At 38.6% G+C, this 25,282-nt stretch overlaps 1 protein-coding gene across 11 annotated transcripts in view; it reads right to left on the reverse strand.

Moving 5' to 3' along the window:
* The window catches only part of LOC306870136 (fibrosin-1-like protein), a 283,720-nt gene that overhangs the window by 176,504 nt on the left and 81,934 nt on the right, over positions 1 to 25,282 (reverse strand). For 10 of the 11 annotated variants that reach the window (XM_079417238.1, XM_079417232.1, XM_079417231.1 and 7 more), the window contains exons 3-4: positions 11,264 to 11,356; positions 4,417 to 4,452 (exon numbers count right to left, since the gene is read on the reverse strand). In XM_079417238.1, coding sequence (XP_079273364.1) covers positions 4,417 to 4,452; positions 11,264 to 11,356 — 129 coding nt within the window. The remainder of the gene's footprint in view (positions 1 to 4,416; positions 4,453 to 11,263; positions 11,357 to 25,282) is intronic. The other variant, XM_079417233.1, reaches the window with a different exon arrangement.

A 25,282-nucleotide genomic window follows, 5' to 3' on the forward strand; every position in this document is an offset into this window, starting at 1 on the left:
AAAGATTGCGACTTTTTCTCTCAAACTTTTAACTTTTTTCTAAGAATTGCAAGATATAAACAAGCAATTCTGACTTTTTTCTTACAATTCTGACTTTTTCTTGCAATTGCGAGATTATTTCTCACAATTCTGACTTTATATAGTAACTTGCAACTGTGGGCTTATCTCTCACAATCCCGAGAAAAAAAATCTGAATTGGAAGTTTATATTATGCAATTCTGAGGAACAAAAATGCACCTAGGCAAATTATTATTATTATAATTTTATTTACTGACAAATACCGTGTTATAGCATTACTCTAAATAAAAAGCAAATCATGCAAGTTAGGCATCTAAATAATACATAATGTTATGTATATTATCATTTTCATGCTGCCACAGAGAATGATGGGAAATGGTTAGTATGGGAACACACATCTATCAGCTCATAAATTTAGTTAAATGAGTAGAACAAAAATATTAACCTAATTCTTCATCAGCAGTACACAAAATGCATATAAACTAAATGCTACAGTCCGTGTTCAGAATTACAACTTACAATAATCAAAAACAATTTATTTCCACCAGAAGTTTGTAACTGACTCAGCCCGGCATAATGAAAACCCAAAGTTTCCCAAAGGTAATTAGAAATCATGTGCATTCAACTCATAAATACAATCATTCTGACACATGACTTGAATGCAGCTATTTTAATAAATGCTGTTCATGTTTCTGCATCCTGGTAAAAAATCGTTAAACAAATTTTATATAAAGAGATGGGCGATAATATAGTTACATTTTGCAATAACAAGAAAGACCCTTGGAACACGTGGTCACATGTATTTATCTATCAATGGATTCAATGTGGTTCATCCAAACTGAATTTAGAGTCAAAACTCTGCGTTTATAACTAGGCTTGAATAAGCCGCTGCCACTGGGGGCCGAACTCACAACTTTCCAGGTGATGGCCCACTTATCTAGCCGGAAGCCTGCATCTCCCTCCATCATTCTCTTGACATATCTCTCTCTCTCTCGGTGCGTTAGCCTTTAGCACTTTCACTCCTAGCAGATGATTACGAGCACAACGTGAAGTGTCGGAGTGGCCCCAGGGGCCCCTGACCGTAACACTGTGCCTTGAATTCTGGAAGATAACGGACTCATGCACATAAACAAGAACACACACACACACACACAGAAACTTGTGCCTGGAGCTCTTGGTGCTTTGTTAATCTCATGAGTACACACACACACAGTGTGAAGGGCCAAAGGGCCCGACTACATATAACCAGATTTGATGGAACTAGTGTCAAAGTGAAACACCCTGCTATATTCTGCTTTTTCTTTACTTTCTGCACTTCCCTCTCTGTTATCTCACTCACAACATCGTGAAGAGGAGGACAAGGTTTGTGGCTCTTTGGTCATGTTTTCTCAGCCTAAACTGATATGACAGCCGAGGCTTACGGCCGCTACAGGCCTTTTACAGAGGCTCTCTTTTCATTGCCATGTCAGAATGTCACCGTAAGGAAACATGAGTTTAACATGCTCTATTTTTCACTGAGGAGGGAAAAAAACAACAACCTAAGTGTCTCTTGCCGTCTAGAGGACATAAATCATGACAAGAACAACTAAACTAACAGAGTTTACTCTGGTAAAGATCTTCAAGGAGTTATTTGTCATGCTTAATTGATATAGTCTATTTCATAATTTATACCAAACTTACAATAGTAGATCAAAAAAACGATTTAGCTAATATCAATATAGACAATATAAGCAGTAGTCTAGGACATCAACATATTAGTAATATATATATATATATATATATATATTATCAACATTGATAATTATTAGAAATTTAGATTTTTTTTTTTTAAAACACCAAATCAGTATATTAGAATGATTTCTGAAGGATCATGTGACACTGAAGACTGGAGTAATGATGCTGAAAATAACTGTGTGTGTGTGTTTCTGATCAAATAAATGCAGTCTTATTGAGAATAAGAGACTTTAAAAAAAAAAAAATAATAATAATAAATTCATATTTATATATATATGGAAATAGCTAGAAATGTCAGAAAATGATTTCTTTCCATTTGCAAATGGCCAAACAATAAAAGAGGTTGAGTACTGACTGCATGACAGAATGAGTCCTGAAACCTTTAAACTCTTGTCTCTTCATGCTGGCAAAACATATGAAATAAATAACCTAGCAGCTCATAGTGGCAGTATTTACCTGACATTCTTATGAGACAGGTAATGTCAGCGTGTCTGTGAGTGTGTGTGTGTGTGTGTGTGTGTGTGTGTGTGTGCGCATGCAAACAAACATTTGAGCATCTGATGAAAAGTGAGCTTTCTGTCATGCATAAACAGCGATCCTGTGACATGCTGCTTGACATGCCTGCGGAAATTTAGCATATAAAATGCTCTGCTGCTTCTGAATATTTCACAAGGGTATACAACACTTTTTTTTTCTCAGTTTCAGTGTCAAGTGTATACTGCACTTTTGAATAAAGAAGAACAGGGAATATATTCATAGATAATATGATTATCTTTAGAGTAAGCACAGTAAATCAATAATACAATTTCCAAAGCTTATTTTCATCCATAAGAAGAGCATAGAGTATTGAACATGGAATGAAAACCACATCATTACGAAACATGAAAATCGTACGAATGATCTACTCTAATCTAATTATATATATATATATATATATATATATATATATATATAAAAAAAATAAACACTCTAAACCAGGAGTTTTAGCTAAACCAAGACCTTTTACTGTGATCCCCTTCTGAAAATATAAAAGTGGCCTATATTTTCACATATAAAAACACATTAAGGGTGAATATGCAGTGACTCACTTTAAAAACACCAAATATTTCATTTTAATGTTTTAAATATACTTTAACTTTTTTATTATATTTGTTACCAAATCAAATGTTTTTTATTGTTATTCTACTATTGTAATTATTTAGAATATAACTGTTAATATATTATTATTAAATACTAATATTCTAAATAATAATATAATAAAATATAATGATTAATCTCATTATTACTGACCTGTTTTGACAAGAAGAATGAAATATTACTATTAACAAACCTGATTGTGAAAAAAAAAAATGTTTTATGTTTTTTATATGTTTTATATTTCAGTGCATTGAAGTGAAGTGACATACTGCCAAGTATGGTGACCCATACTCAGAATTCGTGCTCTGCATTTAACACATCCAACGTGCACACACACAGCAGTGAACACACACACACACAGCAGTGAACACACACACAGCAGTGAACACACATCCGGAGCAGTGAACACACACACAGCAGTGAACACACACACAGCAGTGAACACACACACAGCAGTGAACACACACACAGCAGTGAACACACACACAGCAGTGAACACACATCCGGAGCAGTGAACACACACACACCGTGAACACACACCCGGAGCAGTGAACACACACACACAGCAGTGAACACACACACACTGTGAACACACACCTGGAGCAGTGAACACACACACACAGCAGTGAACACACACACACACACTGTGAACACACACACACCGTGAACACACACCCGGAGCAGTGGGCAGCCATTTATGCTGCGGCGCCCGGGGAGCAGTTGGGGGTTCGGTGCCTTGCTCAAGGGCACCTCAGTCACAGAAACATGGTATTGATGGTGGAGAGAGCGCTGGACATTCACTCCCCCCACCTACAATCCCTGCCGGCCGGAGACTCGAACCCGCAACCTTTGGATTACGAGTCCGACTCTCTAACCATTAGGCCACGACTTTGCAGTCCAGCGTTCAGTTGCACATGCGCACATAACAGTAGCAAACTTCAGTCCTCATAGGACTTACAGTACTTACTGTAGCCGTAAATATCTTTACCGTTTAACTAACACAGTTCAACTCATCAAGGTTCTAATCAAACTGTTGCTCTGTCTTGAAATGAGTTCATCCGAATGAAAACCAAATCTATAATACAACAAATTAAGGCTAATGCCCGCTATGGCACCCCTCAGCGAACACAGCGAAACCAAAATTGAGCTTGCGTATCCTGAAGCATATGATTTCTTTCAAGTCTCATCCAAATAAAACCAAATCAAAATCTGTGAATGTCTTTCAAACAAGCTCTAACCTAGACCACAGCAGACCGTAGAAGAAGACATCGTCAGTGACACTTTAAATGACCAGAGCGCTGGAAATAAAATGGTCGTAAATATAAAGAAAGGCTCATTTACCCAAGGTGCAACGGGACACCTTTCACCATTTAATCAGTCAGACACCCAAGAGTGATGTCCCTAATATCATGATTCCACCATTTCTCTGTTTAACATAATTAAAATGTCCGCTGCCGGGGCCATAAACGGGAGGAGAGGATACTGTAATTCTGCCGTAAAGCCGCAGAGCGTGAAAATGTCACTTACCGAGTACCCTCGTCCTGACAGAGAGTGAGTGGAGCTCTGGAGGAGAGAAAGAGAGAGAGAGACAAAGAGAGAGAGAACAACGTTGACCTTTGAGGGATACTATGAGATGACAGAGACATGATGAAGCTCTAGCACTTTAATATCAATATTCACATTAACCTTTTTCCCACCCTTCGTTCCTATCGTTCGCCTAATGACATTCCTGATTCCTTTCTCTCTCTCTTTCTCTCTCTCTCTTCAAGACCTGCTAGAACACATGACTCAAGCACAATACATACAGGACAAATTGGCCATCTTGTTGCTCAAGGCCTTGTCTCTTTAGCGAGACTTTGGGTTTATCTTAAAATGATCTTTCAGCGGGACACCTACATTGTTAATCTAGAAAAGAAACTGGTTTCGTCCTGTGATTTTCTGAAAAAAGTATGCAGTTACTAAGGTCTTCTGAGTGGTTGCTAGGGCGTTGCTACTGTATGTGGATTCTAGGGCAACACAGCCGGTTACTATGATGTTCTGACTAGTTACTTAAATCTGGTCCAAAGATGGCTTGGGTCTCTCTTCTTTCACCTGTTAATGGCACATTTTTTTTTAAAAAGTCATATGATTTCATCACCAAGAAAGCACAGATGGTTTAATATGAAGCTTAATACTTGAACAAACCATCTAAACCCTGTGACCATTAATAGCCTTAGCCATTAATAACATTTTACGCTAACATGTTTCAAAATCTGAAGCCGTTCGGTTGTGTACTGTGCATTCAACTAAACATTCCAGCATTAACTCAGTAATACAGTCAAATGATTCTTATATAGCAGTTACATCATTTTCCAGATTGTGTCAGATTGTCATCATAAAGGAAATGACATTTCAGATCAGAACCAAGACACCCAGCGTTTGCATCCATTTTCCACGCTGTTGCATCAGCCCTTGTCAGTTTATGGTAAATGAGGGGGAACGAAAGCATTTAATTTTTCCGTGACAGATTCCTTGTCAGATTCAGATACATATAGGAGCCTTTAAAACCGTTAAACGGAGCGCTAAAGCTAGTTTTAGACTCCTGAAGGTCTAACAATTCAACTATCCAAACAAATCACACTTGTCTACAGCATGAATGTCCTTAAAACTACAGATAGTTAACATGGGTAATTTAACTGTTCAGAATCTGCACCGCTAACACAAAGGTTACGTTGCAAAAATTTACATAAGAGCATTATGACTGATCTTCTAATTCTGCTCTAACACTATTATGCATTCAAACAAGAAAGCTAGGATAACCACAGGCTACTTCATTACCCGAACCCACAGTTTGGGACGATGCTAGGAAAGAAAAACTCTTGCTCCTTACAAATAAACTAGTCACTGAGTCTGAGCTGCGCAAGTCTGTAACTCAATTGCCCGGTTAACAGACGGGGCTTAAGCCTAGACCCACACTAAAATGCATGTTTGAGCGGTCTTAAACTGAAAGCAACTTGCACGGACATATCTTGAAATCTGTTGGTGGCACTAATTTGTATCAGGATACAGAACAGTATTGTTTTCTTCAAAGGCAACAAAAAATGGCCAATTCTGGCTTAATCTAAGCCATGACTGTGAAACCAGGTTTATATGTTTTGACATTAATTCTCTGAAAGACTTCTCGCTATTAACAAACCATTAACTATGACTTTTGCCTCAATAAACTTAATTTGCTGCTTATTAATAGTTAGTAAGGTAGTTAGGGTTAGGTGTTGGGTGGGATTAGGGATGTAGAATATGCTCATGCACAATATGTGCTTTATAAGTACTAAACAGCCAATATGTTAATAATAGGCATGCTAATAAGCAACTAGATAATAGTGAGAATTGGTCCCTATACTAAAATGAAGAACTTTCTGAAGCACAAAGTTTTCAGTTGTGTCCATAATATAATGAAATAATGTGCAGAATGCTGGCCGCATACATTTCTTTCATGTTTGCAGAACCTTTCTCCGAGACTGCTGTGCCATCATTTGAATGAGTTACCACTTTTTTATACACTGGCCTACTATTGTGGTACCTTCGACTCTAGATTTGCCTACCCAATATTTTGCATTAACAAAAAACTTTTTGTTTTTGGTCACTTTACATGTTGGTCAGGCCGCCTTCCTGTCAACATGGGCAGTTCTTGGCCAGAGTAAGTAATTCTCTACAATTGGAGATAGATGCTAAATTCAACATGTCTATTTTCTAAATGAATGTTATTGATGTTATATCTCACACATACACTAAACTTCAATATCATCAAAGCATCTGCTAAATGCATAAATGTAAATAATGACGTTCACTGATGCATTACTGTACTACCAGGTCACTGCTGATTCTCAAACTTAGCTGAAATATTGCAAATGAAACAAATAACTGCTATGCAACTACAGGACTACGTTCCACAGACTACTAAAACCTTAAGAAACAAGTAAAGCCATAATCCACAGAAGCCACACTAGCTTGAATGAGCGAACCACAGCCTGTTACAGAAAGCAACTTCCACATCCCAGCATCACAGACTAGGCCTGAATACCAATCTCCTGCTCTCTCTCCGTCATTTTCCCCCTCTTTTTGCCTCTTTCCTCTGTGCGATTGGCAATTTCTGCCTCTGTCTCAGGGGGTGACTTTTCTGCAAGACCAATTTTGTCCTTGCACAGAATTCAGTCACACATACACACACACCTGCTACAGGGGTTTAACCCTCATCAGTTCCTCTGTTCTCTCTCACACTCAGTACAAACTCCCACTGTGACAATTAGAGAAGTGTCCCTGAGAAAACCCGGAAAGGCGGCACTGTAGGATCCAAATACTTTTCCAGAACCTCTCTCTCGCTCTCTCTCACACAGAAAAGCGAGGAGGCGTAACGTCCGGAGAAGAGCGAGTCTCACTGGGAGGCGAAAAAATTTGTAGAGTTAGCCTTACAATGTCCCGGTTCATTCACATTGCCACATTCAGAGTTGAAAGGGAGACTTATTTAAATGATAATGAGGAACAATACGTTGGATTTAGTGCGGCAGCAAGAGGAGAAAAAATCCATTACACCATCCGCGGTTCATAAGCCATGGGGCTGGGACACATCTAAACACGCTCCCTTAAAAGCCATTATACGCAGCACTCAATGGATTTGCCTAGCACTTAGGACTTCAAAAAAGGATTAAGATGCAGGGAGCGAGAGAATGAGAGAAAAGCGAACGTGAAAGGGGGAGAAAAGGGGCGGTAGGGCGAGCGGGACAGCAGCTGTTTTGGGGTTAACCAAACAACCTCTATAAAAAGAAATGGGGGCGAACTTGCTTCTTAATCCAAACTCAACCCCCCCTCTTGCATCACTCTACACTTCTTGGGCCCCGACAGATTTGGTGACAAGTGGGAGGGGGCGGATTGTTTAGCTACGGGCCAGACTATTGGTTAAGATAGGGCAGCGGATGAAAAGAAGCCAATCCGGATGCAACGGAGCTTGAAGTCAGCGAGCGAACAGAAGGCTGACATGCTGTAGGTGTTGCCGGGTCTCTGTGGGCAGCTTTGTAGCAACACTTTGGCAACAGCCCATAATACCCTGTGCCTATATTTTCTGAACAGCTAATAACAACTTACAATTTCAACAGAAAATGTAAATCTTTATTCCGAAAACTGTAGTTGTTGTATGTAGTCGCGTAACTACACATCAATCATTCGGGTCTTTCCACATAATATTACAATAGTTTGTAACGTCATTATTTTCTTTGTGAACACATTACCATTATGCAGTGCAAATCAAGCATGCGATTCCTGAATGTTGAGCTTGATTGGTGTGAAAGTCAGGAATGTTGACATCAAGGTCACACTGAAGAACATCACATACAAATCTGAGTGATTTCCACATCTGAAAGAGGTCCAGATCGGAATTGAAAATGTCAGATGAAATGTCAGAAACGCTGTACAGACTGTCATCCAAAAACCAGATGTGTCACATTTGAGCGGGGGAAAAATAAATAAATCAGATTTCAGCCACTTTCAGCTGTGATGTGAGAGTATGACAAATTGAACAGACTCCACTTCTGTTTCAACGGTCTCATTTTCATTCAAGTCGAATGAAAGTTTTGTTGGACTATTCTCGTTATATCATCAACACACTGTTTCTGTACCATCTTCACAAGAATCGAAGCCAAGCTAAACAAGTGGACACGTAACGTTAAAAATAAGAAGGTCTCAGCGAACGCTCGCACCGCTAAAATGGCAAGCCCCCACATGGGATGTTTTTTTAAATCACTGCGCTCCTGCCCCCAGTTCCTTGAGACACTGCCATCCCCCTCGTTTGTTTCCATTTCCTTCAGACACTCCAGCGACAAAAAAGAAATCCAGTTCTATCCACCTCTGAAGCGCAGAGATCGTTAGCTGGCGGCGCACACGCCTAAGCGTCTTTGAAGTGGGTATGAAAAGCATATTTGGTATGCAAAGAAAATTAGCATGTATGGCGAATCACAAGGGAAGATTTTTTACACCATTTAACGACGTGACAGTGATGAAAGATGATCCTGTTTACAAAGCTAGCGTTAGCACGGCATCCGGGCCTCGTGCGGCGGGATGGCAACCAACGGGCTCGGCGGATCTCCGGCTGTCTGTGTCTTTCTCTCGCTCCGAGATGGACAGATAGGCCTACAGATGACACGGATATGGCGCTCTGCATTTTAGCACCATTTCTTTGGCAGGAGATTAGAGGGAAATGTCATATCTGGCACTGTCAGCCATTACAGTCTGCAATTTTCTGCAGTCTTTCAGCCCTCCCTCCCTCTCTCTGTCTGCCCGTTGTTCTGTCGCTTTTTGCTGTCAAAACTGTCAGCCTGGATCACGCTTTTATCTGCCTCGAGCTCGTTTCTCTCTCTTCCTCGCTCTCCCTCTCTGACTTTTTCATGAAAAACAGCGTTTTGCACAAACTCATAAATGATGGCGGTGAAGGGTGCGAGGGGGAAAGCGAAGACAGAAAATTTCCCTCCGAATCTTTAACAGCCTAAGCATCACATTTAATCTCTTCATTAAAAACATTTTATTCTTTTCATCATCATCTCCTCCCTTCATCCTCGGCTCGCTGAGGCGCGCAGCCTCGCCGTCACCGTATTACGGATCCATCCGAACGAATTTGCTGGGGATTTCGGACACGCGCTTGACAGGCGTTAGTTAGGGACGTGTCTTCAGCTAGTCTCGGGAGAATTAGACACAAATTCTCATTACCCCTCTCTCAATCACATTATTTCTTCATTCAGGCCCTAACCGACACTCTACCACTAGTTTTTTCTCTAAGATATTCGGCTGCATTTCTGAGAAACAGCACCAGCCAGAAGCAGGGAATCTTTTCTACAAAGACACTGGTGAGAAAAACACTCCAAGCTAACTAACCGCTTATGAAACATATTAGATCAGTGGTTCTTAAACTTTCTGACTCCATGGCATGACCCCCACTGTCCACAACATTATTCAACACCCTATGAATGTTCCTGTTGTTGTCTTGGTAAGGATTAAGGAAAAAATACATTTACTCAATTTCGACCTTCGTGTTTGGCATTAATAGAAAAATGGAAAAAATGCAATTCATGTAATTGTAAATTAGGCTGCCTTATTTTTCAAGTTGTTCAAGACTGTGGGAATCCTGGTTGTTCAGAGATATTAGTTGTTGGTCCCCTGGTTAAAAACCTCTGTTTTAGATAAACAAGATTATTCTTTGCATGTAACCATAAACACTCTCATATTTGACCATAAAACCTGTGCGCAAACATTTTCACACAGAAATGATGATTCAATCAATACATTTTCACTTGCATTTCTTTTTCTAAATTTAGGACAAAATATACAACCAATTTAAATAATCTCTCTTTCTATACATATTTATATCGATGCCACCTATATAATATTATATATATAGTTTCAATAAATACAATTAAAATGACAAAATAATGGTACAATATATACCATTTTTATATTATAGTATAATATTAATAAAACATGAATGCTTCTATAAACAGAGTACATATATCTAAAGCCCCTTTCACACAGAGATTCCGGAAAATACACGGGTAATGTGTTCCGGCAATTGTTCCCGGATCGTTAGATTTTTTTCCGGAATCTGTGCGTGCGTTCACACACAACCCGTAAAGATCCCGTAAAGACACGTGACATTTCATGCGCCGCGTACCATTTTACGAAAAAAAAAAAAAAACTAAACTGGTGAACAATATAAGCTTCGGCGCGGATAGTGAGGAGCTCCGATCGCTGCTTTATTCCAGTTGACACATTTTTCATTGTGTGAATGTTGATCTGCCTTCAAAACACCCGGTAAAAGGGTCGCACGATAACGCGCGTCATCAGCCTTTACGGCATTTATCCGGCTTTTGTTCACACAGCGCTCGTTCCGGGACCGAACCCGGCAATGTTACTAGGTCCTCAACCCAGGATTGATCCCGGAATCAATCCCGGGTCGTGGTTACGTTCACACAGAAGGCACTCTGGCAATTTTCCGGGACCAATGTACAGTGTGAAAGGGGCTTAAGTAACCAAAGTAAGTTTGAATTTTTAGAAGTAATTGAAAAAAATGATACCAAATAAGTTCTATAGTCTACGCTGATGTAAAAAGACTAGCAAAGGCATAAGATTGTGCGTTAGAACAACGGTAAGAACAAATATATATGCATATGCACTTCTTGTGTATCCAACGGATATTTAGCTTGAAAATCTTTTCTATAGACATGTAAGAACACTTGATTGCTTTTATAATTGAATGAGACCTCTGCCTGTCTTTTAACAAATTCGGCTGTTAAAGGCTTCTCCTATTGGTTTTTATGAATACTGGCGCCATGATGACACGCTTCATTGTGCTTACCTCACTGAGCCGATCTTTGGAGCTGCTCCTGGGTGCTGTGTTCACCTCAGTCTCCTCCATTTTCTTCCCAGCCTGGCTCAGAAGACTCAAGGACTAGATAAAGCAAAGAAAAATACCACTTTAGAAGTAGGACAAGAGCTTTATATGGCTGTTGTAACCCTACAATAACACATGATCTAGAAAACCCGGCTCTTCACTCATGTTTGGAGCACCACTGTGAAATGATGCACTCGTGTCCTCAAGCAGAGCCATATTATCTCAGCAAAACAATGCATTTGTTTGGGATGGACACTGCAAGACAACAGACAGACTTTAAAGAGACAATATTGTAACCCAAGTACAACAAAGCAAATCTGAAAGGTGATTCTTTCATCTGTTTGCTTTGGAAATTTTAGGCCTGACTTCAAGAAGTGCCTAGTTATGTCTGGAAATCGAGCATCGTTGTCTTCACTACTTTCATCTGGTGCACCCAGAGCATTAGCACGTGAAAACCCAAAGGGAAACCCAAAGTGTGTGTGGAGGGCAGGTGAAGGTGCTGTTTTTGCTGAATGCAGTGATGAAGGCAGCTTTATGTGTTCCTGTGATCTGATTGGTGGAGGAGCTTAGGGATGCTCTCGAAACTCCCTGTTTGGCCTGCATTTGTAGATCCACTGATTTGAATGCATGCAAAATGGCCATGGCTCACCTGAAAATGACATGCACTGGCCTTGTCCTATGTTTGGATGATCATCTGCAGATAAATGTACACATGAAATGATAGACTGATCTGTATTTTGTCTAAAGGGCCATACTATTTTCATTATTGTAGCTTACATGACAGTGTGCACACAAACCTTATTTTGAACAGATTACAAGTATGTGTATACATACAGAATATACATATATACCCACACATATATATACACACACATACATATGTATATACACACACACATACATATATGTGTATGTGTGTGTCTGTGTATATAATGTATGTATTTAGATGTTAAGATTTTCTTGCAACACAAGGCGAGTGTGTGTGTGTGTTCGTGATCTAGTCCCAGTGCGTGTGCATAAGTATGAGCATGAGTATGTGTGTATTACTCGAGCAACTCTCATGCGTGTCCCCAGTGGCTTGCAGGTCTTGGCCCTGGTCTCCAGATCTCTACTCTAATTTAAACAGATCACTGCTACAATTAACCTTTCTGCTAAATATCAATTATAGCCCCAGGCAGAGCAGAATTAAAATGGTCATCAGCTAGTCTGACAGGTCCTGCATTCTGCCACCACCTGGTCATCGTTGCTCAGTCCCTTCTTCCCGGAGGACGTACGCAAGCCCCATTTAATTACCAGAGCCAATACTGAGCCAGCGCTGGAACAACACTGCGCCAGCACTGGATGATTGGTGCAATGAATTACCATTCAGTTGAGGTCAGAAGCAAAAAGCAGCAGAATGATGCGGCATAGGAGCGACGCTGGAGCTATGTTGAGGATTTCCAAAAAAAAAGAGCTGCAGGTGGGCCTAATCAAGTCAGAGTAATTTGCCGTAGTCAAGACAGGGGCTCGATTCTGTCAGAAAAGCTGACAAGCTAATCAATCCCGCTATCTCGACGTAATCGGCAGGGCTGCTTAGAGAATCGCGGAATAGCTGGTGTGAATACTTGTAAAAGCAGGCAAAAGAGCGGGGGTCTCTGTGTGGTGTGCCAAAACATGGTTTTGATTTGTTTACAGAACACAGAATGAAAATTAATGTTTTCAAAAACACCATCTTCACTGATGTGGAAACAGAAGTCTGATTTTGAGAGTGCAGCGTCGCAGCATATGGACTTTTGTCAGATGTTTTTGGATATACCTCATGTGTTTTGTGAGACCTTTTTTCTAGTGAAGGTCTTGCAGGTCGGCCTCTGAGAGACTAATCATGCAAAGTGTTTGATATGCACTTTAGTATTCCTCTGTTTGTGCTTTTCATAGTTATAGATTCATGTCTTGTTAAGAAATGGTGCAAGGTCAAGCATGTAGACTTTAAGGATCTGTAAAAGACTATTTCCCTGTCAGGTTTCTCTCAAATACATGCAGGGAATTCAACAACAACATGAGGTCAAATTACCATACATTACAAATAACCCTGGCATTACTGGATCACAGTGCATTATTCTAAAGAAAAAATACTTTTTCATAATCTACCTTAACATACATTCTTTGTAACGAAAGCAAAACAACCAGTAATGTCATCAATCAAACCCTAATGGACAAAATCAGTTCCTGCTCTACATTATTTCCCACTATCAATATACTTTGTAATATGTTGTGTTACAGAAGTAAAAGGTGCTGCTCTCTGCTTAAAGCTTTACTCCTGAATATTAATTACATCATGTGACGTTCTCCCCAAATGATTTGCTGACAGGCAGACTTTAGGTACGTCCTATTTTACACATTACTGCACTGTTCTACCCCATTTTGTACTAGTAGAGTTGAGAAGTTATAGCGAGGTAGAACAGATCATCAGATCATGTACTTGTTCAAGCAAAAACACAAAGTGTTTCACTCCACGGCCGGAGATTTCCTTGCACTGCAAATGGAGCTAAACATGCTAAAAGCACAAAGTTTTGTTTTTATTGCGAGTGTAACAAATAAAAGTAAACCTTTTACACTTTCGATTATCTGTAGGACTATAAATGAAGGACGGAGCATTGTAAATTGTTAATGTTCTGCCAAGCACATATACCACCGGTTTCACAGACAAGGCTTAGCCTAGTCCTAGACTAAAATGCATGACTGGGCTGTTTTAAGCAAAAGAAACTTGCACTTACATATCTTAAAATAAGTGTTATAGACTTGTCTCAAGATTGACACACCATTAATGTTTATTTTTATATAAAAGGCACATTTCTAAAAATATACTTAAATGTCCTAATTGAACTATAGCTTAATTTAAGCCAGGTCTGTGAAACCAGGCCTTTGTTTTACATGGATTTTGGAACGCGAGAGAAGTACAAAACCTGGTTTACATATCATAGCTTGACGTCCACATACATTGCGAATATGGAAACATTTCTTACGCAATTTTCATTTTAAAAGGATCCCATGGGTATTAAGACTAGTATGGCTTAATATAACGTAAATGATGTCTCTTACTGAAATATGTAGTAGAAGACCCATTAAAGATTTATATTATTTTAAAACAGTGGTCTCAAACTCAATTCCTGGAGGGCCACAGCTCTGCACAGTTTAGCTCCAACCAGCCCCAAATCACACCTGCTTGGACGTTTCTAGTGATCCTGAAGACCTTGATTAGTTGGATCAGGTGTGTTTGATTAGGGTTGGAGCTAAACTGTGCAGAGCTGTGGCCCTTCAGGAATTGAGTTTGAGAGCAATGTTTAAAAAAAATAAAAATCACATCGTTTTATACATATTTTAGACTATGGGGGGCGCCATTATTCTGATGATATAAAATGGTTGCACTCTTGCTACTAGCGCTACATGTTGCTATTGTTTTACCACAACACAACTCGGAAAATAAAATACTGATATGATGACCACAGCTACTGAAAGAGCTTACAGGTGGCGATGGATACAAGTATAGGTTTAAACCAAATGCTGTACCATCGATTTTTCCCCACAAGGAGTCTAAACGCTCTGGATATCGAGGGAAATCCGCGCTGAGAAACTCCTCTAGCGGCCGCGAGTCATGATTAGCATCGGCATGTTTACATCCTAACAGATGGCATCTAGCGTTTCTGGTCTCAGCCATTTGTAAGCTCTTTCAGTAACTGCGGTCTACTAAAAGCCTCAGAGGCATCAGGGCTAAACTGGAGAGAAAAAAGAAGCGGGTCTTTAGGAAGTTTTATTCGTCCGCAGGCATCTTCCCATTCTTTTCTCCTCTTCTTATCGCTAAGAAAGCAGTGAAGTCTTACATCGCTTCTCTTCTTGCCCTTCGACTGAAAATTACAACCAAAAGCCACACAATGTGATATCGTATCAGTATTTTAAACGATGTTGTTTTTATTTTAAATAACACATCTTTTATGGGTTTTCTACTACATATTTAAGAGACATAATTTACGTTATATTAATCTATACATGTCTTAATACCCGGAGATCCCTTTAAATGAATTTGTTTTGGCTTGTTTATATAGCTTCTTATATTTTTCATTCTTGTTTTGTTCTGAATACTGTAAAACTGAAAGGATCTGTTGTGGCGTGAGGGGAACTAAAATAGCCTATAGCATAGCTATGTTTATAGTGTTTATTGTAAACATTTGACATTTCTGTACGTAATAACAAAATGAGACTTGCACGTAACTAGTTTTTTTTTCTCTCAAAAATGCTATTTTATTTTATGTAGCGTAGCCTATTTTAACCTATATATTTTAAAATATATAGAAAAATTACTTTACTTTGAAAAATACTGATTGTATTAATTGGCCAAAATTATTACTGACGGTTATCGGTCAATATGAGCATCCCTACTCTGAAGGTAAAAGCCCTCTCCTGCACGCTGCTGAATAGAGGAGCGGTGGGCTGCCGTGCTGAGAGCCGTGCTGGGGTGAAGTCTCTTTGTTTTGTTATTCTGCTCTTTTGATCCTGTCTAACCTCAAAGGGCCTGCCGTCTTCAGCCAAGAGCCCCTGAGCCGCCACAAGTCCCACCTCCATTAGTGCGAGAGTTTCACCTCCGCCTCGCCCTTGTTCTCTCCCTCCTTCCACTCCATCTCTTCTCTCTTGCACTTTATCTCATCCACACTGGTCGTCCTCTCTCTCTCTCACTCTTGTCTTCACCTGTCAGCTGTTTTCTCTCAATCCCTGCTCGGGAATCAAGCCCTGTCAGTCCTCATTACCCCCCGCCCAAGTCTGGAACACACCACCCTCCCCGTTCGGATGAAAGCTCTCCGATGCCAGGATGGGAGAGCGTAACCGAGGGCAGGCTCTGGGGACACAGATCCTTCCCCTAATTTGCTGGAAAAAGTGTCCCGCACTAGAGGAGCCTCACCTCTATTAACCCAAAGCCCGAGTGAAAGAGAGACAAAGAGGGAAAGAGACGAGAGGCACACAGAAAGAGAAAGAGAGAGGGCGGGCGACAGTGGCACCTCTACAGTGGCTCAATCTCCAGGCTCATTATCCCCGAGCTGCCCCAGAGCAGAGCAGAGCGCTTGGAGCATGGCAGGGCCACAACAGGGCCAGGGGCCAAATGGATTCATCTGCTCTCATTTGCTCCTGTCTCAGCAGAGGCAGCTGCTTGGAGAGAGGCGGATTGAGCGAGGGAGGAAAGGGCGGGAGTGTGGGAGATTTAAGGCTTTGTATTCTGCCGCAGAATAGCGCCACCTGTCTCTTGAACTATACAACAGTGACACAGATCAGAAGAACATTTTAAGAGTTAAAATAAGTCAGATCTGTGACATAGCAGGTACTTTGGTGCTTGCATACACTACTGTTCAAAAGTAAACGCTTTTAAAATAAGTCTCTTATGTAGCAGGGCTGCATTTATTTGACCAAAAATACAGTAAAAACAGTAATACTGTGGAATATTACTATTTAAATCAACTCTATAGTTTATTCCAAAGTTGAATTTTCAACAGCGTCACATGATCCTTTCTAATATGTTGATTTGGTGCTCAAGAAACATTTCTTCTTATCAATCTTGAAAACATATTTTGCTGGAAACGGTGATGCTTTCCTTCATTAAAAGGTTCTTTGATAAAGAACAGCATTTATTTGAAACAGTAATCTTTTGATCATCAAGTATATTTTTATTATTATTTTTCGTATATTTTGGGGGTGAATTTTGCATAGCCAAGCACAAACCTAGCACAACTATGTGGGACACAGTCTTGTTATTAACTAAAACGTATAAAATAAAAAAATTAAATTTAAATAAAATAAGATGGAAAATCTTAAGCTTAAAAATAAATAAAAATAAAATTGCTAATAAAACTAGTAAAATAACACAAATTTCTGAAATACTAAAATTATTTAAAAAAATAAAGCTCAAATGCAAATACATTAAAATATATATTTTTATTTTATAAAATGACTGCAAAATACATTAAAATTACTAAAACCAAAAACTGAATTAAAGACTGAGAAAATATAAAGATAAAAGCTAATTCAAGATATGTATCAATGCTATTATATTATATAAATAATTCCACTGGTAGGAAGTTATGCCTGTGACAGTTTATATGACATAAAAATATTTGAACACAGAATGGCTGTAATTGACCAGAATCAAGTATTTTGCAAGTATCTTTGTGATGACATCATCAGCCTTCCCTATAATCTCCTTCCCGGTCACACTAACCTAAACAACCCTTGTGGGCAGAACTGTATTCCAAGGACACAGCGCTTTATACACTAAATGGATTCCTGCTTTTATTACAATGAGTCCCAGAGTATCCATTAGCCGTCTATCATCACTGTGCATTGTTCATAGCTCAGTGTGATTGATGTCCACATTATGTGGCCAAACGTATTACACGAGGCTCAAAACCCCAACATGCATCCCGTGCTTTCCAGTAAGATGGGTGTTGCACAGAGGCAAATTTACACAAATGCGGTTCTACGGTGAGCTATTTGCGTACTCTATCACCCTAGAGGGCAAGAGAAAAAACTTTGCATTATGCTGTGAGTGGAAATCAAACAAAACAAGCAAACAAAAGCAGAAGTTCATTAAAGTCAGGCTGTTAAATAAGTGTGAATATTGCCCTGCGTTGGTTGACAGACACTAACATAAAGCTAATAATAGCAGTGGTCTCACATATCAGAACAGATTGCCAACAAGAGATGGCATTCACAACTCATTTTATTTACATAATGTGACAAATATCAGAGTGAAAAGAAGATATTCAATCAGGAAAAAAGGGCACAGCTTGATTTCACTCCATCAGAAATTGACTAGACTGTGAAATGTAAGTGTCCCACAGGTGGATACTTGAGTAGCTTAGGTGACATCAACCTAGAAAGCAGCAATTGCAAATACATAGACCTTTTTCAGGTAAAACCAGAAAAATGCAATATGAAAATAAGGTAACATGTTACAATATCGTTCGATTAGTTAACAATGTATGCATTAGGTATCATGATTTTTTCACAGCATGTATTAATCTAAAGGCTGTGCATAGCTGCTCTGTGCCTGTTTAAAATCCAGTGTAAAGCCTTTAGACGTATACAGTTTTAACTGCAATGCTCCACCTTTGAGCAGCATTAAACAGTTTGTGTAAAGTTACCTAAATGCCCCTTCAGAAGCCCCTTTATAGTATAAATTTGGCACTAGAAGAATCTTTACTAGGTTCGCAAAAAGTAGGAAAATTTCCAGTAAATTTCTGAAACTTTCCAGAAATTTCTAAACTTTCCAGGATTTTTGGAAAGTTTCCGGATATTTTCCACCCCTTTGCAACCCTAATCTTTACATAGCCGAGTTAGGGCTGTGCTGTGCCTGCTCAAAATGCTAGACTAAATTATGCCTGCTTAGACCTACCTCAGCCCCTAATATCGAAGTATAGAGTTGTAATTGCTGTTTAAAGGTAATTATGCAAGCATATTTCACAGTCTGTGTAAGACACCTAATGCCACTTCAGAAGTGCTTCTGTGCCACCATTGTAGTGTAAATTTGACATAGGTCCCCTTTGACTTCCAATGTATTATTTTTTATTTATTTTTTTTTTAAATGGGGAAAACAACTTTTTCTGCTTTAAAAAGGCAGAAAAAAGAAACTCAGACAGGTTTGAAAGGGTGAGTAAATGACAATTTTAATTTCTGTGTGAACTATCCCTTTAACCTATGCCCAAATTATACTACTGGACAAGGGTAGCTCAGAAGCACTTCTGAAGAAAGAAATATACTAATGTTGTGATAATTAACATACTTAATGAAGTAAAACGGATTATTATTTATAATGTAAAAGTTAAAAACGTATTAATACATTTAGAAATGAATGTAAACACCACATTATGTAAGTGTTTTTAATTTTTATTTCATGTTGGCAATTAAATGAACTAAAGTTAGCATGTAGAACTTTATTGTCAAGTGTCCATAGACAATTAAGGAAATGGTTTAACTCCGTTACAGAGAAATCAGGATAAAACATTATTTGAATTACAACAATGATTGAGGCATGCCTCATTTCAGCATTGAGATCAGTGATTGGAGCTCAGCACCTGCCTCCAACCAATCAGATTCGCCATTATTTCTTTGACAAAACAGATCTGCACATACTAAGTGCTTTTGAAAGGCAGGGCCCCATATGGCCTTATATCATGTTCAGTGGTGTCTTTACCCACTGACCCCAGGTCCCTCAGGGCCCATGGGTTAATGAAAGGGGTAGATCAGTGGTCCCGACGGGCCTGTCTGTCAGTCTGTCTGTACGCCCCAGTCCTATTTTCCACTCCCCAGCCATATGCTTTCGAGACCGAGGCACAAAGATGGCACATGGGCTTAAACATGAGCTCTCGTCATCTCTGCCACCAACTGTCTCGCGGGGGGCACCGCGGGCCTAACCAATATACCCAAATACATACACACAACACCAACACACAGAGACACAAATGTGACACCTGGAGGGCAATTAGACCACGTCGCCCCAAGTGTTTACCTAAAATACACCGCCGCCCTGCTGCTTCCCACGATGCAACTCTCCCTCTGCAATTACGAAAGGAAACATAATGAAAGAGAAACACTTTTGAAAACACGGATAACACAAAAAAATTGAATGTTTATTTGTCAATGTGGCAGCAGACGCTGTTTTTCCACCTTCGCACGTAACAATTTTCAACTTGAAACTTGAAGAAACTTGTTTTGCAAGATGTTATGAAAACTAATGGGGCAAATTCAAATAAGGCGTCTTTGTGATGCAGCCCACTTGGTTTGCTCATTTGCAAGGCAAAATCTCAGCTTTAAATTCTTTACAAAGACAGAAAGGCCCCCGGGCTAGTGCAGAAACATCTGGTGCTAAACAAACGTTTCAGCGTTCATTTGTAATGTACACGGCTTGCTACAAGAGTGAGCTGTTAAAATGGCTGCGGTGTAAATTGGCTCCATCAAGACAATAATACTACACCTGCTGAGAACACTGGCTGTTAGAGAGGCAGTGAGACTGAAGCATTAATCCAACTGTGACAGGTAAAACCCATTCAAAGTACACTGGACTTTGAAAATGTACACAGACTAGTCAATGGCAAAGGCTGCTTTTGTCAGAGACGCTTCTATTAACACTAAGAGAGTAGTAGTGCAGAGGTGTTTCTATGAGGTACCTTGTAAATACTTTGAAAATTAATAAAACATTTGGTGGCAGCACCATAATACACTGAAAATGTATTACAATAACATGCATCATGTTAATAATGTGGTACTGAAATTCATCTACCATGGTTTTACATGGTGAACCAAGGTACTGAGTGGTACTGCTGTACTATAGTACATGACCACGAATACTATAGTACTGTGGTTTTTAGGAATGTACCATGATAATGCCATGTTATTCTTGCATGTACCTTAGAGTTTATTTAATATAATGTGATATTTGTTGATTGACTTATTTATTGTTTGGGATCTGTATGTTTATTTTTATTTTTTTGGAAAGAAATAAAAAAAATGTATTCAGCAGGGGTGTATTAAATTGATTTATAATGCAATAAAAGTTATACATTTCAATTCATCCATTTTCTTCAAGAAACAACTGTTTTCAACACTGATCATAAGAAATCATATTACAATGATTTCTGAAGTATTGAGGCAATTCAATACTAAATTCAACTTTGATACAAGAGAAATAAAATACATTTTAAAATATATTCGAATAGAAAACACTTATTTTAAATATTTTTAATTTTTTGTAATAATACTGTTTTATTGAGTAAAGAAATGTAGACTCGGTGGGCATAGCAACCTTTTTTCAAAAACTAAAAATAAAATAATAATTAACAAAAAAAAGAGGTGTATATAGTCTGAAATTCTATTCTTAAGAATACTTGTCCTAGTACTATGCTTACATGTCTAATCAACATACCATGGTACTTTTGGGTACATATGTGGCTCTCAATTGTTAAATATGAACAGGACTTTAATACTAACAATCCTGTTGAACGGATCATAACCTGCTAGATGAAAAACCATACAGTTCAATTGCTATTTTTATTCAAACTCTACAACCTGTTATCACCTCTCAAAGATATTTTCTGAGTGTGACATTCACACTACACAATGACAGCTGATTAAAACCTACGGTTTCAAACAGGACACTCGAGATGCCACATATCCCTTTAATTAAATCAGACACAGTTATCACCTAAAATGTGGCTTTAGGGGTGCTAATTCTTGCACTGTTAAACAAATGAAAATATTTCTGATCCTGATCTGTTCTCCTGCATATTTAAAATTTGCCATTCAAAAACAACAATGATTTCAGCTCTTCAAATAATAATAAAAACCCAAGCTAGTCACCAATAAACTCATTTCTATTCTCATGTTTAATTACTTTTAAGAACTATTCAAAGTTTAATTTTATTTGCCACCTTTTTTGATACTTTTATGATACTAGTCGTAGTGAGCAGCATACTGGCTGAGATAATAAACTGGTGTAAGTTTTAAAATATCATTTTTATTGTGCTTAAGCAACCACCGCATTTCTTTTCTTTTGAATGATTCTTTCTGTATGTTACATCATCTTTACGAGTTGAATCATTGAGTCATTTACTCAAATGATTCATTCAAATACACTTATTTTTTCAAAAACTTAAATGAATCATTGAATTGTTGACTCAACTGATTTGTTCATGAACGAACACATTTATCACGCAGACTTTAGATCTCACAACTGCCAGGCTTCCATAGTTTGACCACAAAACCAATACAAATATAAGAACACGTGCACAGATTGTACTATTGCACGGCATGAAAAACTGGAGATATGGACCTGGGATTGCATCAGACTGAGAGAAAATGTGTTTGTGTTTAGTAAAACTTGTTTTTCCTGATTCTTTGTGATGCCGTCTTAATATACCACCCAGATTTGACACATGTATGTGTCCAAAAGACAAATATTCAGCCTTGGATTTTTTGAGTTTACACTAATATTCCAATCCTGGCTGTCTTTCCAATGTCTGGTTCTTTTCACCCAAGACTGAATCAGCAAACTCAGACAGACATCAAGAGAGCAAACTAACTACCCTGTGATGATGCCTGAAACATCAGGCATTTAAAGAATGTAATCTGGAGAGGAAAAAAGATGGCAGGCATGACAGCATGCTATTGCATGCTGGGATACAATACATATGTGGTAACATGACCCGGATTTAAAGCTGCATAATCTGTCAAAACACTGACACATGGCGAGCTATTTCTACACATAAAACACTCTCTCTGTCATTCTGTTGTGAATGTGCTGTAATCCACACAAACACCACCTGATGACACAAACAGATATATCTCCCTTGCAAAACTACCAGTTACTATAGTTTCAATCAATCAATAAAATTGATATTTTATTTCCACACACAAAAAAAACAACTTTGTAATACAGTCCTCTGCTGTAAAAAAAAATAATAAAAAAAAATAAAATACTACCACTTCTATTACTACTACTACTACTACTACTACTAATAATAATAATAAATAATAATATGACAACAAAGAAAACATGTTCTAAAAGACAAAACAAAAGCAAAACAAAGAAAAACAAAGACAAAAAAAATTATAGCCAAAAAAAAAAAAAAAGTGCACAAAAGTACAGCCAAAAATAAATAAAGTAAAAACAGCAATATCATGGTACATATCCAGTGGAACCATAGTATTACCATAGTGCTTGTTAGCATTCAATAATAAACTAATCAGATCTTCTAGAAGCATCCATGACCCCTTTAGTTCCATATCTTTAAAATACCATGGCATTAACTATCACTGTATCGCAGTGCACAGGACTTTTTGTAAAGGATATTTTGATTATGCTTTTAACGTGGAAATCATGGTTACCATGATGCATGTTTGTAATGATTTGTGTCTGCACAAAAAAAGTGCAAATATTATTATTTAAACTACTATTGCAGGAGATTGCGAGTGAACTTGACAGCAGTGCATTAGGAGGACTAATAGGCAACAGTAGCTTGAGGATGGGGGAGGAAAACTCACAGTGTGTGTGTGTGTGTTCGTGCTTAACTGGGCCATGATCTTGACGTTGGGTCACACCATATTCTCTTAGCAGCTCAAGTGCAGTCTCCTCACACTCTCAAAGCAATGATGTCAGCTAAACAGAAGGGGAAAAAACTCTAAAGTGTGTCTGGAGATTCTCAACACCTCATTTATTGCTTCAGAGGAATAGACGACCGCAGTGGGGTCTGTTTTCCTTTTCCTGGGCTCATTTATAATAAAGACAAAGAGGATAGGGTCAGTTGGGGCTTCTGATTAGTATGAGTTCAAGGAATAACAGATGTAAAACACACACACAAACGCATGCGCACGCACACACACTCGCAGAGGTTAAGTGACCCTGTTACTGAGGCCAGACCACACACACTTGTTCTCTGGCTCTGTGAAGATCTGTCATCGGGACTATTGTGGCCTGCTCTGGATGTGCTTCCTCTGGCCTGGAAGACACGAGCCAACGAGCCAAAACAAATGGGAAAGAGTAGTTTTCTGCATGTGTGTTTGTTTCTGAGGAGTGTGTGTGTGTGTGTGCATACATCTGCTGGTTTGCGTAAACTCAAGTCAATGGGGGAAAACCTACATAGACACGGGCCTGTTTTAGCGACCTGTGCTAGCGGCCCTGCTATGATTTATTAAAACAACCCTGGCCTTCCTGCTTCCTAATCTTTGTTTACTGCTGTAGAAGCACGTTACCTCAACCGATCCCGGGTTCATTTCCATAACTACTAATCATATCTGCTTCTCTGATAGGTCTTGCAAAGCATTTTGATAAGCTACGCTATCTTGTGTAGACGCTGAATCAAAGAAAAGCTGTACTTATAGCCTACTTATAGTACAATAAACCTTTGACAACTTTGTATTTGCCACTAATAAATCAGAAAAAAAATTATTAAAACTAATTCATCTTACAAAAGGTAATTTGGCAGAGAAATAATACAGTAAGTTATCAGATGTGTTCAAAATACCAAGGTAGTATTTTTATTAGTGTACTGTAATTAGTATTTTTGAAGTACTGCTACTACATAAATTGCATTGTACATTAATAATAATAATTTTATTTTATTATATTTCATTTCATTCATTCTTTCTCTGCAATAAATTCCAGTACCATGTAACCACAGTTATACCGATACTGATCACTGTACCAATACAGTACCTTTGTTAGTATTACCATGGTACTGTGGGGGTTTTGTTCTTTTAGTTGTGGTACTTTTTTCTTAGTTCTGTGCAATAATAGTAACTATGCAATTTTGGCAGAAATGATGGTAACTATGGTAAAAATGCCCAAAACGGAAAAAAAGATTACAAATTACTTTAACCATTACATGATTTCACTTCAGCTCATATTCTAATTTCAAGCTTTGAAAAAGTCAGGCTTCAAACGGTTTCACATAAATATGGAGAGCATTTCAATGGCAGCATTGAATTTCAGTGCAAGCGTTCAAACAGGAAACTCAATAGCGTCGAGGCACACTGTGAGAAAATTAAAGCCCGCCACTCTTTCTGCAGCTGCTTTCTGGAATAGTGTTTAACAGCTTGAGCTGTTTGGTGAAATTCAAGATATGCTTGTGAATAAATATCCTGAATGTACGCCAGCCGGCCAAAGCAAACCCGTGCTGACAAGTGTGTTCATGCCTTACTCGCTCTTTCTCTCATGCTCTCTGACAGTCTCTCTAATTTGTAGCTTTAAGGATAACTTAAAGGCTGTAACAGAGTGCTTCATATAACTCAGAGTAGTGTAGTGTAAACCATGAATTCAGAAGAAACGATGTGGGACTGCTTTTGTTTGATCTGAACATGAATCAGAGATGTTACAAAGCTCCACTTCACTTCAATGGAGTAAATTGATGAAAATCACTAAGATGGTTTGCCAAGGCCTTTTGAGGGCTTCAACTCAAGAATAAAGGGCAA

This window comes from Barbus barbus, assembly GCF_936440315.1.
Source record: "Barbus barbus genome assembly, chromosome: 5".
NCBI classification, from domain to species: Eukaryota; Metazoa; Chordata; class Actinopteri; order Cypriniformes; family Cyprinidae; genus Barbus; species Barbus barbus.